This window comes from Phaeodactylum tricornutum, chromosome 26, assembly GCF_000150955.2.
Source record: "Phaeodactylum tricornutum CCAP 1055/1 chromosome 26, whole genome shotgun sequence".
Lineage (NCBI taxonomy): Eukaryota > Bacillariophyta > Bacillariophyceae > Surirellales > Neidiaceae > Phaeodactylum > Phaeodactylum tricornutum.
The window spans coordinates 310,405-327,367 of record NC_011694.1 but is presented as its reverse complement, the minus strand read 5'-3'; the positions used below and the strand labels follow the sequence as shown (position 1 = coordinate 327,367).

The 16,963-nt window shown below is 51.2% G+C and overlaps 4 protein-coding genes across 4 annotated transcripts; 2 read left to right on the top strand and 2 right to left on the bottom strand.

Annotated features, from left to right (window-relative positions):
• Positions 1 to 765: 765 nt before the first annotated feature.
• On the top strand, positions 766 to 3,199 carry PHATRDRAFT_50077 (predicted protein; the record flags this gene model as incomplete). Its single annotated transcript, XM_002184907.1, has 3 exons — positions 766 to 935; positions 958 to 1,727; positions 2,006 to 3,199. The coding sequence occupies exons 2-3, from the start codon at positions 1,209 to 1,211 to the stop codon at positions 3,197 to 3,199; spliced, it is 1,713 nt and encodes a 570-aa protein (XP_002184943.1). The 5' UTR covers positions 766 to 935; positions 958 to 1,208.
• A 254-nt stretch (positions 3,200 to 3,453) lies between these two features.
• PHATRDRAFT_50076 (predicted protein) lies at positions 3,454 to 6,568 on the bottom strand (the record flags this gene model as incomplete). Its single annotated transcript, XM_002184825.1, has 1 exon — positions 3,454 to 6,568. Exon 1 carries the CDS (start codon positions 6,535 to 6,537, stop codon positions 3,454 to 3,456), a length of 3,084 nt encoding a protein of 1,027 aa, XP_002184861.1. The 5' UTR covers positions 6,538 to 6,568.
• Positions 6,569 to 6,980: 412 nt separating this feature from the next.
• PHATRDRAFT_50075 (predicted protein) lies at positions 6,981 to 9,972 on the bottom strand (the record flags this gene model as incomplete). Its single annotated transcript, XM_002184824.1, has 1 exon — positions 6,981 to 9,972. The coding sequence occupies one exon, from the start codon at positions 9,970 to 9,972 to the stop codon at positions 7,105 to 7,107; it is 2,868 nt and encodes a 955-aa protein (XP_002184860.1). The 3' UTR covers positions 6,981 to 7,104.
• Positions 9,973 to 11,134: 1,162 nt separating this feature from the next.
• On the top strand, positions 11,135 to 12,690 carry PHATRDRAFT_40938 (predicted protein; the record flags this gene model as incomplete). The annotated part of the gene is made up of 3 exons (XM_002184906.1): positions 11,135 to 11,316; positions 11,557 to 12,493; positions 12,559 to 12,690. The coding sequence occupies 3 exons, from the start codon at positions 11,135 to 11,137 to the stop codon at positions 12,688 to 12,690; spliced, it is 1,251 nt and encodes a 416-aa protein (XP_002184942.1).
• Positions 12,691 to 16,963: the final 4,273 nt, after the last annotated feature.

Here is a 16,963-nt window from a genome sequence, read left to right as displayed (position 1 = left end):
ATGCGATGAAGGGGGACGGCACCGGTCGGTGTCGAACGAGTTCGGGTGTGGTCCTCTAACCATAAGCAGAATTCGATTGTAGATTGATTGTACATTGTAGGTTGTATGTACATTGTAAATACGGAGCTACCACAAAATGCCAATATTTTGGTTTGCTTACCAGTTCGTTAGTTTGCTTAGAGTTACAGTTACCTAGTTACTTACCCTTGGCATACTAGACGCTACTGGATGGGTCAGCGGTTAGCTAGCTAGCTAGTAGTGGAATATCCAACCCCTAGCTAGCCTTGCTCTCGGGTAGTCCTACGAGCCACGAAAGGTATCTCCGCGCGACCTCTCTCTCGCTCGTTTGCCAACGGTACAACTGAAACCGCTGGAGTTGCCCCTGTGGTCCACTACCCAAGAGACATTGGAACCCGTGACCTGAATGTGTGCGATCCGGACTCCCGTGACGTGACCTCTCGCGCACGCGGGCGTGCACCCGAAATCGTACCTAGAGCGAGCCCTTTCCCGGGTCCCTCCGGGATCCGTTGGTCTATGTGCCTGGGAAATTCGCGGGGGATACGACACGTGCGCCCGGCGCGGAGTTCGATCGTTCTCCCGTAGCCGGATTTGGTTTCCCCGTCCGGATATCATCGACTGATTTCCTGTGACGGCTACTACCTGTTGCCGTAGAGAGCTATAGCTAGCAAACGGGGCTCGTGCGACAGACAATTTTGTGACGCTTGGGGTTTTGGCGGTTTCCTGTTTTTCTACACGGGTGTGAGACGATACTGTTTCCGTGACACCAAGCACTTCGAAGACTCGCGAAACCTTTCGTCCGCCCCGAAACCCCCGGTGATCGATTTCGTTCCACTCCGCCAAAAAAGTGTTTTCTCGCTTTGTGGGTTCGGTGTCGTGATCAATCGATTTTCTCATCCCACCGTGTGTGTGTGTGTGTGTGTGTGTGTGTGTGTGTGTGTGTAGTAAAGACAGTGTCGTTTCGCGTCGCACCGGTAGACTTGCACTCGTCCCGTTCCATTTTCACCGCGCAACACAACGGTGCGCTGGCGCTTGGTTGTCCCTGACAAGCCCTTGGAGGAACGAGAATTACTTCGATCGCCGGTATAAACACTGCTCGTCGTACTCGTACGGCCGGGGATTGGTAGACTACCCGCGTCCGAGGAACGTAAACGAGCGAAAGGGCGAATTCTTCGAGTGCCAAAAGGAGCATGTCGTCGTCCTCCACGACGACTCCGTCTCCACCGTGGCATCCTGCGGCGTACCGGGGACGTTCCGTCGCTGTGGCACAGTCATCCCGTCCCAAGACGTCCACGGTGACTCCACCACCATCGTCGTCGTCACACACCCACGGACGTCGTGGGACGGGACGAAAGTCGGGGACCCGTGTGGGACGGACCAGTGGACAGGCAGCGTTGCCCAGAAAGTCCGGGCGGGGACTTTCGGGCACTACCACGACGACAACACTCACCGCACACGCCACGGAAGGTACCCCCACGGTACTACTTCCTTACCACTGCCGGAGTCTCTACACGAATCGACAAAGTCAAAGCCCCGATCCGAACGTTTTGACGTTTTTGCAAACGTCCTGTCCCGATGATGTCCTACCGCGAGTTCTGGCCTTTGCCGGACCTCAACAAATCGCCGTGCTCCAAAAGACCAATCGCTTTTGGAAGACGCTCTTGGAACGGGACGGAACCTGGCGTGTCCTTTGCGAAGAACTCTACAAGGTACGGAACCGTACCAAAGAATACACGTACATGTCTATGTGTTTGTGTATGTGTGTATGTATGTATGTCTATCGCACGTCACCGCAACGGCCATCCGTATAGACTAGCCGGATTTGAATCCGTGTTGTGCGTTGATTTGGTTGGTTGGTCGGTCGGTCGGTGTCTGCTTGTTTGTGTAGGCTTGTTATGCAAGTATACATGCATGCTTTACTGTCACAGTCCGTGTGTATCTTACCGTCCTTCTCTTTCCCCGCCACGTCTCGGACGACCTAACGCAGTGGAAACCAGGAGACGCCGAACCGGCCTGTTGGAAGACTTACTACCGCATGAATCCTTGTGTACCCGTCGATTTCCGAACCGTCCACCAAGCTCTCCAGATCGCCAACGCACCTACCGTCCTTCCAAGCCGCCGGGGGGTTGTTCCACCCCATCCCACACAGAACCGTTCCTTGCGCGTTTGGTTGCGTCCCGGCCGACACGTACTTCACCAACCCGTCACTGTACAAGCCTTACCCGGAGTACAACTACACCTGGAAACCATGGATTTGCCCGCCAACGTCTATTGTGCTACACCAGCGGCAGCGGCACCCCTGGAACGAATCGCCGAAACGGCCCCGGAAACCTCACCCCGACGAATCCATCGTCGTCGCTTGTTGCGGGGGTGTTCTCGTGGAGCCGCGGACGCTGCCGACGCCGACGCCACCGGCAATGCCGAACCGGACGAGTCGGATCCGTCCGAAACGAGCTTCCGGTCCGAATCAACGGACGGCACGTCCGCTACCGGAGCCTCCACCCGCGCCACATTGGTCCTCCGCTCCCGACGACACAACCAACCCGCCATTTGGGTCAAACAGGGCGTGCTGGTGGCCAAGGGTCTAGACATTTGCCACAATTCCTACGGACTCGATATTTGGAACGGCAACGCCGCCATACAGATCCAACCACCCCTCACGGACGATCAACCCGTCCGGGTCCATCCCCGCCCCACGGCGCTCCTGGAACATTGCAAAATCACCTCCCGTTCCGGCCGCGGTGTCGTCAATATCGACGGCGGCAGCGTCACCATCCGCGGATGCGCCATCCACGACTGCGCCGCGACGGGCCTTTACGTGGGCGGCACCGGCAGTCAAGCCCTGGTCAGTCACACGGACGTGGTCACCAACGGCGTCGGCAACCAACAATCCCGCCGGGGTATTGCCCGCGGACACTCGGGAGTGTACCTCGAACAGGGATTGGCCCGCATCGTCGATTCCAATATCTCTCGGAATACACTGACGGGTATTTCGGCCGTCTCGCACGAGAATGCCGTCCTCGCACTGCTCCGCAGTGATCTGGTACGCAACGGGACTCTACAAATCGAAGTACCGCCACTCGGATCTCAAGCGCGGCGACAATCCCGACTCGAGGACAATCGTGTCGATCTGGCCGGCCCCGTGCCTTCCCGGTCCGGCCTCGTTCCCAGTACATCCTAGTGCAGTGCAGTATACTACCAAGACCTGGTGGCGGTGCGTTGTAGCCACTCGCGCTGCCATCCACACTTTTTCTACCTACACAGGTACACGACCCGTGTGCCAATCTATAAGACTACAAAACTCGTTCGCCTCGACACCGCCCCTCTTTTTGTGTGTTATATTGATAGTGGATTACGAACGCCTCATCGATTAGGTCTGAACCAGTGCGTTTCGGCACCTATATAGATTACCGCGTTCGTCGTCGTACCTTACAGTTATTCGATACTACCAGACGTCAACGACGGTTCCGTCGCCGCCGCCGCCGGTGCTGTGGACGTGGACCCGACACTGGCGTTTACCCCCGTATTCCACATCCACTGGGCCATTTCTTCTTTGGTTTCCAATGCGCTCGATTCTTGATTCGCTTCGGGGTTGACGGGTTTATACAACCCCGTGGGCCACCACCGCTGGGTCGATTTCGGTCCGTGGAGGCAGTGACGATCGGTCCACAACGACACGTGTCGCAGCAGGGTCGGTAGAGGCATGAGCAAAACCCCGTCGGCCACCGTCGAATCGTACAAGGGCGACAATAGATCATCCCGGCCATCCAAATAATCCCACACCGAATGTGTACGTTGTCGAATGCCCGCCACCATTTCTCGTTCCCGCTCCGTGTCGCACAAGAAGCTACCGAACCGACAACTGTACACGTGCTCGCTCAGCAACAACAGATATTTCGTGTTGAATTCGAAACATTCCGGATATAACGAAACGATCTGGTACACGCAATCGAGAAATTGCAGAAAAATGGGAGATATTTGCCCCTCATCGGAACTGGTCGTTTTGGTGTCTTCGTTGCCGCGGCCTTCACCGTGCGCACACCGCGTATGGAAAGGGTGACCGAAACTCATAAAATCTTTTTCCACCACACAGGCAAAGCCTTCCCGAGTCCGGTAGTACGGATCCAGCAACAATTGCGTCAAAACGGCCACTTGACTGGTGCGATCCCAGCCGTGCGAACAGTGCATCAATACCGGCAAACGGTGTACGTGTATCCAGTACGCGGCTTCCCAGCTGGCCGACAGAATAATACGCAGGTGACTCAACCATTTTGTATCCTCCACCAAAGCGTTCCACTGCACATCCGCCACGTTGCTGTTCGTACAGAGCGCCGTCACTTTTTGGTAGGCATCCCGGACGGCGTGGATGTTGCCAATGTTACAAAATTGCAAAGTCGTACCGGCATAGTTGGATACGTTCTCGTATCCGTATCCACCGGTGCGGTTGGCCATGGCGGCACTGCGGGGTCGCAAATCCAGAATCTTGAGACCCACGTTGGGATCCGGCAAGAAGGGCTGCAGATCCGTCTTGCCCGTGAGCGCTTGCAGGGTAACACGGGTGAAATTGTCCCAGTGCTTCGGTGACTGGGTCGAAACGGCGTTGGCGGAACGCGCCGATTCCAACACGTGTTGGAGGAACAGCTCGTCCGCCGCACTGCGATTGCCCTGCAACCCAATTTTGGGTTGCGAAGCCCGCCACAAGGAGGCCCCGTCGATACCAGAACTCCACGTCAATGCGGGTAAACGATGCTCCGATCGGAACGCCGCGCACTGTCGAATAATACTCTGGCCATCCGGTTGGGAGTCGTCCAAGGCGGCTGGGCCCACCAGAACGTCCGGATAACTCCCGCACGTCTGGTAGGATACGTTCAAATTCTGCCAGATCGTCCAGGGGACGGACCCTTTCCGGAACTGCCGTTCAAATTCCGGAACCGCGTCGAAGCGTTTGCGGGTCGGTGGCAACGTGACGGCCTGCGTCCCGGTCGTTGCGTCCGTAGTGACACTGGCCAAAACCGCCTCCCGTTTGCTTTCAAAGGCAAAGAGATAACCCAAATTGCGTCGGCCTGGAAAGGCGTACGTTTGCAGGGCCTCGTGCGCTCGCAGGGTGTCCGCGTAACTGGGAGTCGTAAAGCGCAGGACTCGTCCGTCTTTGCCGAGCAGGGCGAGACCCATGAGAGTCGTCGGGTTGGTGGTATGGGATGCGGTCGCACTAAAGACGGATTTATCCACCTTGTCAATGGCGGATAACGGTATCTGCCACAAGGCGGGTTTGTGCGAACCGGAACTGTACCGCGGCCAGGCGCTACCGTTCCAGTCGGCTGGTTTGGAGGGCAACGAGATTGGATGCGTCCCGAACAACAGCAACCGATAATAGGTCATGGCGCAGAACCAAGTGGTGGAGGGTTCCGTTTGGTGGCTGTAGGTAAAGCCGGAGGAATCACTGACGTGTAAAAGATTGGACAGAAACATGATAATCTTTTCTCCCGGGAGTAGATCACCCACGTGGGTTTGTACGAGCAATTCCTTTTGCTCCTTGTCGAGTTCGACGACCGGCAGAGAAGACGGCATGCTGTTGATGCTAGTGTTGTTGTTAGCTCCGGCAGGGATTGTCCCGTTGGTCGAGGCCGCGTGGGACGGCGGGACTCTCGGAGACGTTCCCGTGACGCTGGGACTGTACCCGGACGGGACGGGCTGTTTCGACGGCCCCGTGTGGATTGCCGAGGGAGCGTCGTACACTCCACCACCAGTACCCATCGTCGTGGAATATCCCTGCGACGACGCTTGATTGGTAGACGTTGCCGCGTGAGCTACCTGACTGGCTGCACGCGTTGCCAAATGGACAAAATTCGACGCCAAGCGGGTAGTGTGTGATTTCCAAACGTCCATGGAAGCAGCGGTAGAGTGAGGAGACGACGATGCCGAGTATCCCGTAGTGGTGTGGAGTGATTGAGCGGCATGCGTCGGATGGATATTTCCCATACTGGCGTGATTGGGTGTCGTCGTTTGGATGTTGTTGGCATCTCCCGTACCGTGGGGATTCAAACCATCCGAGAAGGTCGACGACGGCGAAGGGGAGGCCCCGACCAATCGTTCCGTCCCAATCGTAGTATTGTTGTTGCTCGCGTTTTCCGTATTCATTCCCAAGGACGAGTCTCGGGATTGGAGGAAATCATCACTCAACGGATGCAGTAAGGTCGAATCAAGTTCCGTCCCGACGTTCGTTCCCGCACCAACGCTGGTTCCGTTTCCACTAGTACTACCAGTACTAGTACTATTCTTGGTGGTATTGCTTTCCCGTCGACTCGGGTTGACGACTGCATCCGTCTCGTCGTCCAAAGGAATATCTACCGTGCCTACTTCGTCGTCGTCGTCGTCGTCACTGTCAATGGCGAATCCGTCAATCGCGGGACCGCTGTCAACGTCAAACTCGTTCATCCATTGCTGTGCATCGTCCAGAGCCACTTGCAAGGGATCACACTCCTCACCCGTTAAAGGTACTAAGCCCTTGTCGGTACTCATCACGATGACAATGGCAGTATGTTCCACACTAACACAATAACAACAACCAAGACAACAACAGTCGTTTCCCTCCCTAACCAAGAAATCTTTCTACCAAACATATACTCGCGGGAGGAATTTGGGTCGGTCGCAGGCTTTTGACACACACACACACATTTTCTCTCTCTAGCCGTACGGCATTCTAGAGACATGGATCAATTTACTTGTTTACGTTCTCTGTGAGATCCGCAATTTCAACTAGAGTGGAACGCTGAATTTTGTAGTAGTCGTCGCGAAACCCGGTTTTGTCGGGTCCCGCCACGGAAGACTGGGGAGTTCCGCCAAACCGTTGCCTAGCCTAGCTAGTAGTAGGGAACCCCTCGACCCTACTACCCATGGTGCGCCAAACAACCCATCCCAACCCGTGTGCCCAAACAGAAACGAGAGACACTCTTGTCACCCAAAGGGTGACATGGTATCCTTACGGGCATGGAAGGATGGATACCAGCAAACCCCGGCCACCCACGTGATTGGTCGACTTGTTTTGCCATTCCCACAAACGATGGCCTGGTGCCCCCAACCCAACGTCTATATCGGCAAACACCGTGTTTCGTAGATACGATTGCTCACGTGTTGGACACGTGCAGACAGGTAACGAATCAAGATACGATCCGTCAGTGACGCGGCGTGGGGGGACACGGCCTTCAATTCCCGCCACCGCTCGCGGTGTAGACTGTAGAGGACAGCGTCCGCCGACACTACCGTGACGGAACTCATCCGTGGCGTGTGTTCCACCAAACCCAATTCCCCAATCGTATTGCCCGCCGCGATGCTTTCGTTCGTCCCGGCTTCGTTCTCGAGAGACGCCAATAAGGTTCCACGCAGTAACAGTTTCATACAGTCACTCTCCGAACCCTGCAACCACACGGAATCGCCGCATACGTACGTTTCCCGTGTCATGCACTTCCACAGCAAACGCACGTGCGCTTGGTCCACCCCGCGTGGACACAGATTTTCCAAATACCGCAAAGCCACTCGCGTTTCGTCCGTGATATCGTACACGCCGCCGCGGAGGGGATCGCCAATGTGACGGTCTGCTTCCAACAACGACCAATCGGTGCGCGCCAGTAACGCGTCTTCGGCAAACACCAGCGCATCGTCCAGCGTAGTGCATACACGACTGCCCGTGTACAATGATGATGATGTATCGGGATTCGGTGTCGCGAACGGTGCCAATAAGGGTGTCGCTTCGGTTGTCCGCACGTCTTCATCCGAAACAACCACTGGCGTGGTCGATGATAAAGTGGACAATTCCTTGGACAAACTGTAGGCCGTTGGAAAGCCTTCCCCAGAACCCGTCACGAAAATGCAAAGATCGACACCGTGCTTGTGTTGCAGTGTCTTGGATAGTTTGCTGATCGATTGTGCCGCGGAAGAGTCAATCCCCAGTACCAAACCAAAATCAATAATCACAATCCAAGGTTCCGTACGAGGCTTCGCTTTCTCACTCAGCACATCGTTTACACTCTGGGTGAGTTGCACCATGTTGCCGAAAAACAAGTGTCCCTGGAGTTGGACCACCAGGATACGATTGCGTCCGGTCGACTCGTCCGCCAAAATAGCGTTGGCCCGGGTACTGCGATTCCATTTGCTACTGCGCAACGTAGCTGCGGACATGGATCCACGCAGGATATGAACGTACGTCGTATTTTGCACGGCGTATGTAAAAAGAGCCGTGATGAAGCCGGCAATCATGGCGGCCTCCATCCCGTACAGTGTCATGACCATTGTTATAAGCCAAATACCACCGTACTCCAGTGCGTCGAACTTTCCCCATGTTTCGTAAACGCCTTCCAGAAACAAATCCACACCTACGTGGACCAATAAGGTCCCCGCCATACACCGGGGAATATAGGAAGCAATGGTGGGCCCAATCAAGAAAAGCACCGACGTAATGCCGGCGACAGCATAGCCCGAGGCCTTTCCCGTTCCCCCTGATTTGTCGTACAAGACCGACTGCGTATAGGCCATGTAGTTTTGCAAGCCGCCAAAAATGCCGACCAGCAAATTGGAGTAGCCATGAGCAATCAGTTCTTTGTTCATATCTACATCAGTGTCCGTGGAGTTTGCGAAGGCGGGAATATTAATGGGAACATGAATGAGACTGAACAAAGTCAGTGCGACCAAGGTCGGAATGGCGTCCATCAGCGCGGGAAAGGAGACTGTCGAGAAGTTTACGACTTTCCAAATATTGAACAGATTCTGATCAAAAATGGAATCCCACAAGGACGTGGAGCAGGCTTCACCATTTTCACCTCCTCCAATAGTACATTTGTCCAATGCGGGAAAGAAGAATCCTTCCTCCGTGGCAGTCTCAATGTTCACGCCAAGCACAAAGAGTGCCATATAAAAGACGGGTGTAATGCTGCAAAAATATAACGGCGACAACAATGGGTACCTTGCGTTCCCGCTAACGTCACGCGTTCCAAATTCCAGTAGACGCAGGACGACTTCAAAGGCAAGGACGACGACCAACAAAAGTCCGTACGTGACCGTGGCTGCCCGTAGTGAGAATTCCGCATTCCTGGTAACTTCCACACCCGTTTTGGCGATATACAAGCCAATTCCCCCAATGCATCCCACCAAAACGTGTTTCGGAAAGTAGTAAACAACGTTGCCTAGTTTCCATCGTCCCAGAGCATAAAAGACCGCACCCACGAGCAGACTCGAGAATCCGTACATGGCAAAGAGCGTTGACAGAGCTTCTCGGGTGTATCCTTGATGACGCACGGCGATTGTGGCCAGCTCGTGACAGAACGGAACGTTCTCGACCATTTGTAAGCCGACAGGATTGCGAAAGCCAGAAAGACCCGTAAAGACAATTTGTCCCAGGATTGTGGAGAACAAAAACATTCGAATTCCCAGAGCTTCTTTGCCTGGTAACGGAAAAATTCCATGGACCCCGTCGTCATCATTCTCGTCTTCGTCGTCGGCACTCCCAGGAGCCTTCCAACCAATTGGAAAGTAAGAAGCACCAAAGGGGATTCCAATCATGAGATGAAATATGCCAATCAACACGATTGCTGGTATCTGTCCCAACGCGCGGTGTAAACTTGGAGGCAAGGGCGTAGCTGGTGATGCAGTAGTTGTCGTTGAAGTCCTTGTGGTCGGTACTTGACCAAGTTCATCGTAGTCCTCCTTCTCGTGACGACCAGGAATCCACGATACATTACCAATCATTGAAGATCGAAGCCGTTCCATGGACTTGGACACATCGTAGCTGCTCTTATGCTGAACGCTTCGTTGGGATTGAAATGGAGCAAAGGATGGTGGTGACGATGTGGAAGTGAACGATGCTGTGCGATTGTCTGTCGACGTAGTCGCGTGGGGAGCAGCCTTTGCCCCGATTTCTTCGCTCCTACTGCCGTTCGTTCCATCTCCGTTCTCGACTTCCATAGCGACTCCAGCAGGGTATAGATAGATTGATTGGTCCTACGCCGACGAATTTATCGTGGAATCCGTGTCGCTCGAAAGGAAGGTCAGTAACTGTAAATCCACGTTAAACGATTCATTCTCGACACCAAAGGCATCACGAGAAAAAAAAGATGGCACCCAGTGCCTCTTCATTTTCACCTTGTTTTCCAATTCAACTGTTTGAAAAAGTATAAATTTTTCAAACTGATTGCTGTTGCAAACAGACGGCGAAGTTGTTCGTGATATCGATGAGTACATGTATCTATCCACATGGTCCGCTTTCACCTATGCGACGTCAAATACGTGACTAGAATTTCGCGACTCGGCTGATTAACATCTACTTTTACGTAACAACAGTAAGCGTGTAATGTAGCTGCAAATACAACTTCAAACTGTTTCTGGCTGTGAGCAAGCCAACCGCATATAGAGTCAGCCGGCAAGACAACCAGAACGAGTAGCAAAATCAATCATTACTTTCCACAAGACGACAATTGAGGCCATCAAATGGTCTGACTATACCCTGCTCTCTGGAGGTCATGTTTGACCAAACAATCAACCCGTTGTGGGATAATAGCGCAATTGCGGTTGTACGAACGGCAGAGGGAAGCACGCATAGTGTATAAAAAGAAAAAAATGAATCTAAAAAATCATAATTTGTCCTTTGTCCTCGACAATCGAAACGTGCGCGGGACTTATTGAACTTGAAAGCATGCAACTTCTACCCCGGTATGCAAAAAATATTCTGAAACTAATGTTATCAGCGGCAAGCGTTGCAACTGACAGCTTTGTTGTGTTTACTCGGGCGGAAAATGCACCTCACTGTCAACTGAGAGTGGCACATCAATTGATGTGTAAGCTAGAATAAGAGTAAGGCAAACTGGTGACGTACGAAAATTATGACTCTCTATTTTGAGTGGTCTTTTGTGGAGCAAAGTTTTGTGGATTTGTGGGCGTTTTGTTGTCACCTGTTGACGGATCGTAGCGGACTCCGATGTGACTACGACATGCTCTGTTGTGACGTCAGTAGCTGGATCAAAAGGCGATGCACCAGAATGTCCAAAAAAGTTTGTCGAAAACACTACTTTCCTTCATAATCAAAAGCCAGATCCAACGTGTGGGGTCGCTCGCCTCGACTAATGGCATCATGGCGAGTCGCCGTCTGCCTCGCGCATTGACGACGTTGACGATTTTTTTGGGAGGCCTCTATTTAGGAAATTTGCAGCATCAACTGACATCACGTCAGGAAGCTCCCGTGACGGCTCTGGGCGGCCCGGCATTGCCTTTGTCTTTCTCGGGAGCAAGCGTTCCACACTACGAATCCGCACAGTCGAGAGAAATAGTTAAGTCGCCCGCTCTGTGGGAGACACAGCTGGCTGACGCTCAGCAAGAGACGAAGCGACTACGCTCTCAGATTAAGGAGATGGAGAAGCAAGTTCGGCGTAGCCGATACCAATCTTCGACATTCGAGCAACCGCTCGTTGATTCGAATCCACGGGCTGTGCCCAATCCTCACTGGGTCTGTCGGCAGCTATCTACAGCTGTCAATGCTACTAACGCAATCCCCAGTGCATCCTTTCTTTGGAATACTCGTTTGAAATCGATTCACGCGGCTTCCCAGCTCAAAGTGAACGACCCCCGCTACTATTTTTCCGATTTTACGGCCCAACTCTTGGCCATTGTTGCACCGCGATTGTCCCGGTCCTCCGGTCACGATGCCGATGGTGTGACTGTCCAGTATTTGCTCGATCGGATACAGGCTCGGTACGAATACTTACACGCTCAAGGGCCGATTGCGGAGCCCGTCAAAATCGTCGTCCTTGGAGGCAGCGTTTTGGTGGGACGCAACTGCCGCAAGCTCTGCAAGGATCTGGGGTTGCAACTGCGCATGCCTCAACGCGAATGCACCTGGGCTCATCGACTAGGAGTCTTCCTGAACGTCCTGGTACCTGACATCTTTCGCGTCACCAAAATTGCCATGGGCGGGACCAATACGGCGGTCGGCACGACCATTTGGAAGTACGATTTGTTGCCACCCGAAGCGCGTCAACCCGACGTTGTCATCAACGCCTACAGTACCAACGATATGCACATCCTCACGGCGTTGGAAGCATCCTCCGGTAACCAAACGCTACGGGATCGCGTTTTTGTCATGCTCCAAGACTTTGCGCGGGAAGTCCTGGTACCGCCGCCATTGGCGTGCACCAACGCGCCTCCACCGCCACTTTTTCTCCACGTGGACGACTACCTCGGCAACGAGCAACGCGCAATTCTGGCCACGACCGAGCTGCGACAGAGCGTGGATGTACTAGCGGCGTACTACATTTTTCCTACCGTCTCCTACGCAGACGTAATCCGGGATTTGGTATACGGTGATACGGCGGAATCGTGGTTTTCTCCCGAAGGCTGGTACGTCAAGGGTATGTCAGGGATGCAGCGGGAGATTCACCCCGGAATGGGTATGCACATTGTTATGGTCTGGGTGATTGCCTTTAACCTGTTGCACGTGGCGACAACACACTGTAGTCGAGAGATAAGTTCCAGGCAGAACCTACAGCTTGATTACGACAGGTCACTGTTGGCTCGGGACGTGCCATTGCAGAATGGGCCGTACACGAATGTTCGCGGCAAGCCAAACCGTCTTCCCGAAAGCTTGCCACCCCCGTTGACGTCCAACACAACTCTAGAGACAATATCGATTGACTGGAAGCAACAATCAACAACACAACAAGGGCAACAAGAGTGCACTTTGCGTGATTCGCGGTGCATCTTTTCTTGGGTTAGCGGGCTATCACTTCAGCAGAACAATCGCACCTGGATTCTAGAATACTTTAATGAACGTACAGTCGGAGAGTCTGGATGGAATTTGGATGATCACAATGACAAGATAGGTTTTGTTCCCTCGGCACTCGGCGACTCGGTTGTTCTAGAATGGAAGAATGTTACTCAGCCTCTCCTCGGAGCAACTTTTTTTACTATGCGGAGTTACGGAGACACTTGGCAGGACAGTCGAATTGTGGTGATAGCAAATCTGAGACGTAATCGGGAGACTTCCTGGCAGCATCTAGCAAACTCCACTCTTATTGGATTTCACAACAAGAATACCAGCGAAATGTACACGGAACCTGTGTTCTTTGATATTCATGTTGAACATGGGGATGATTTACGAATTCAATACACACTCATGCAAGGTAAGACGTTTAAGATGATGGGCTTAGCTGTATGTAGCTGACAGTCCTTGGTAAAGAAAATACCGCTCCTCCTGCCTTCAGTTTAAGAAACACGCAAGATTTGCTGTGTCCCCTAAAGAGTATTGGCAATCAATCAAATGCTAATGTTTGCACATTGAAGGAACTCCGACCGAGAACGAGACGGCTATCAATCGTTGCCGGTGTTCTTTCTTCTTACTATAAAGCGCCATGTAAACAAAAGAAAAATGAACTCCTCCAGTCACCAAACAATATGAGCAGACAAAAGATTTACATCAACTGTAAGAAAAAATAAAACTAAGCTGTGTAAACTGATGTCTGTAATCATGTTAAGTCTTGGCTGTAATCTGCTCGAGGAACGCACAGAGCGGGGCGAAGTAACCATATATTCAATTCTACCACGTTAGGTCAAATCCTGGTTTCTTTCGAAAGAGAGGGTTACTAATTCTGACAATGTTTTCATTCTGTGGATTATGGTCAAAGCCTCTCACTGTCAAGTCGACTCGTTAAAAATCCTCACAGTCAAAATCCTATCTTACAGTTAACGTCAATTCTGTCGTCATTTGAAGTTATATTCACAGTCATTCGAATTTGCTATAGCTGTAAGTCACATTCTCTTGAGCGACAGATGTCTCTCGAATGAAAGTTTAGTAAAATATAGAAATCCAATCAAAACTGCTGGCGTCAGAGATCACGATTTGATTCTTGATTCTGACAGATGACTCTTCAGATTCTCCGTGGCGCTTCATATTCTGAACCTCCGATCACTTTGCCAACGACGAGAGAATGTTAAATATAATTACAATCCTGTACACACATTGGTTTGATACTTTGGCGAAAGGGAAAGTCTTATTGGCGAAAGCGAACGGGCTATTAGATATAGTAAAAATTGAATCGTGAACTTGGATTCGTTCCTGTCGGTCCGTTACCGTCTTGTACACGTCTTGCTCGGGATTCACCTTTGTTATTGCCCTGAAAATCCAGTGAATGAATTTAAATATTCTCCGTAGATGCGTGTCCGATCGTGCTTCAAGGAGAGCACGATAGGCTTTTGTGTGCTAGAGCAATGTCGATGTTTGATTTCAAAACATGGGGAAACATTGACTGTAAAACAGAGCAATCCCACCAAAATTGCTCTGTTGAGATTTTTCGGAGACAACGGATATATACTTATTGACTATGATTTGGGAGTGAACCAGTACTTCCAAGATATGGCAATTATACGCTTTTTCTCTAGGCCTATTGTTCTTATCCAGGGGCTCAGAGTCAAGACGAGTCACAACTACCACAATCAGAAAAACTCGTTGAAGTGTATGACACACTGGTAGTCCTTCGCGGTGTCGTAGTTCCGCTCGTATTTGTATTAACATATGATCAACTGCTCCGTACGGTGAATAATCCCCTCCGTTGTGGGTAGCATCGCCACATAAAAAGCCCATCACGTAGGCAGCTGACGAGCCCATGATCGAACATACCACCTTGAAGATAGCCACAATACATCGACTCTTCTCTCTGCTTTTAAGTCTATGACTGCGGAGAATTCTACACCTTCAGTATTGTTTAATACTCGGATTGATTCTTCGCAAGGAATGAACATTCAGCGCCCTCAACAGCTGCACGGATCAGCTCACACAGAAGAGCGGCACCGTAGAGCTCTGATTTTGCAGCACGAACAGCATAGAAGATCCATGTTCGAGCAAGACGCTAGGATCAGACTCGGCCTCGGTAGAGAAAACCTTGTACGAGAGGCCATAGCCTCACGCGCCATTTTGTCTTCGTTCCGTCAGCCAAATGCATACGGGGCTCGCCCTTTTTCTCCAAGGGGGCCTTCAACACTTCAGACGCTTGGACATGAGACGTCCATGACAGACAATTTTCTGGCTTCTCGAATGTACTCGGAAGCACCCGCCTTGCAACGGGAATCTCTAGAAGAAGCACTGAGGCTTGAAGACTTGCAGACTGCGTTTAGATACAGAAGTAGCGACGCTTCTACGAGCCTATCACCAAATTACCATGGTCTCGCTATGCCGCCGCGGAGCTTTCGGCAGACAGCAGATATGGTGAATGGGCCATTGGCTAGCTTTCGTCAGAGTCAGCAAACGCTCACACCGACAGTAGGGGTCGGAGGACAAGCATTGTTAAGCGTTGACCCATACCGTGTTCAACCATACCGAAATCTGGGTGTCAAGCATCCCAGAGAAGAAAAATCAATCGAACTTCCTGCAAAGAGACCCGCCAAAAAACCACGCAAACGCCGGTTGAGTGCCAAGAGCAACGCTTTTCCCCTCCCCTCAGCGACCCGAACCGAATCGAAGCTTCAATTGAACAGCAAACTAACCTCGTTTCAACGGTTGTGGAGTAAGCTAGAAAAAACGGACATGCGGGATGAGCTCTTTCGACGGCGTTTAAATGCGGGAAGTGTTCCTCTCACTGGTCGGACCAAAAGCGCTATTCTGCAAAGCAAACGCTCACAGGGATTCTTTGAATGATGGATACTTACAGATAAATTAAAACAGACAACAGTTGATTGACTACATTAATTTGTTGGCCACTGCATAAGATGATATTCATAGCCAATCCAGGACTTTGTTTTGCCGTAAAAATCATTGGAAATTGTCCGGACGAGGTCGTGGGGGGAGCAAATCTGAATTTCACTGAGTCGGAGTATGTAAAAGACAAGTTCCGGCGATTCCAAGGAAACGAAGAATGGATGCATATTTCTCTATTTCGAATTTGGGCTGACCCGTTTTCAGTATGCAGCTTCACACAATTTGCTTTCCCGGATATTTAAAGTCGGTTTTTGATCAGAAATAACCGAACACATATCCACAGTCTACTTCTAAGTAGATTTGATCTCGAAATGTTCGGACACTTAATGGCTTTTTTGTGGTCATTTTCAAATCGTGGACATCGTCTTGCCAGCATTAAAGTTCTGATCGCCGAGGCCAATAATTAATTTTAGGCGTCTTTAGGCGTCACCAGTCCTGGATCATCTAAGAACAACGCCAAAGATCACGGTGACTTGCGCCCAGGCAATTTTGGTCCTTGCGCTATTCTTGCCTGTACTCGGAGAGTACTGTGGTATCCTACTCGATGTCAATTTGCCGTGCCATACATTTATTCGGCTTAGGGTTCGCAGCAATTACAGCAAACGGTTATACTGCACTGTTGATTCTACTAACCGGGTTCCTTAGCGCCTGTGATCTGTGGCTCTCCGTCTACCATAAAATCTGTTATTGCATTTCATATGTCTCGGAAACTCTGAGGAAATTCACTAATCCGGCCTCGATGAAGCAGCAAAATCGCAAATCCGGCCAAAATCAAGATTTACTAAGTATCAAAGGTGAGCGAGATTTCTTTCCCTAATAGCGACAATTATCGTAGGCCATAGCTCCTAAATAGTTAAAGTAGTTACGAATAATTGTTGGTACCTTGTTGTACCTTTAATTTTGCTCATTTTCAGTCTTCAAAACGGAACGCAGATCATTTCCCAAATGAGAAACACTTGCGGGAGTTTCTCGGTTCCTTTCCATCTCGAAACCCTTCAAAGATGTACTGCAAACTCTATAGGTAGTAGAAAGCTTCAGCAAGTTATGAGGCGTCGATCGTTGTGTTTTTTTGTTAGGGTTAGCCCGCTTTGAGATGAAGATCGCAATATGAAAGGTAAACCTAACCACAATTTTTCCTGAATGGAAATACTTGAATTATTCAGGAGCTATGGCGCGCCATAATTGTCGCTACTTAGAAACTACACATCGCCCAACCTT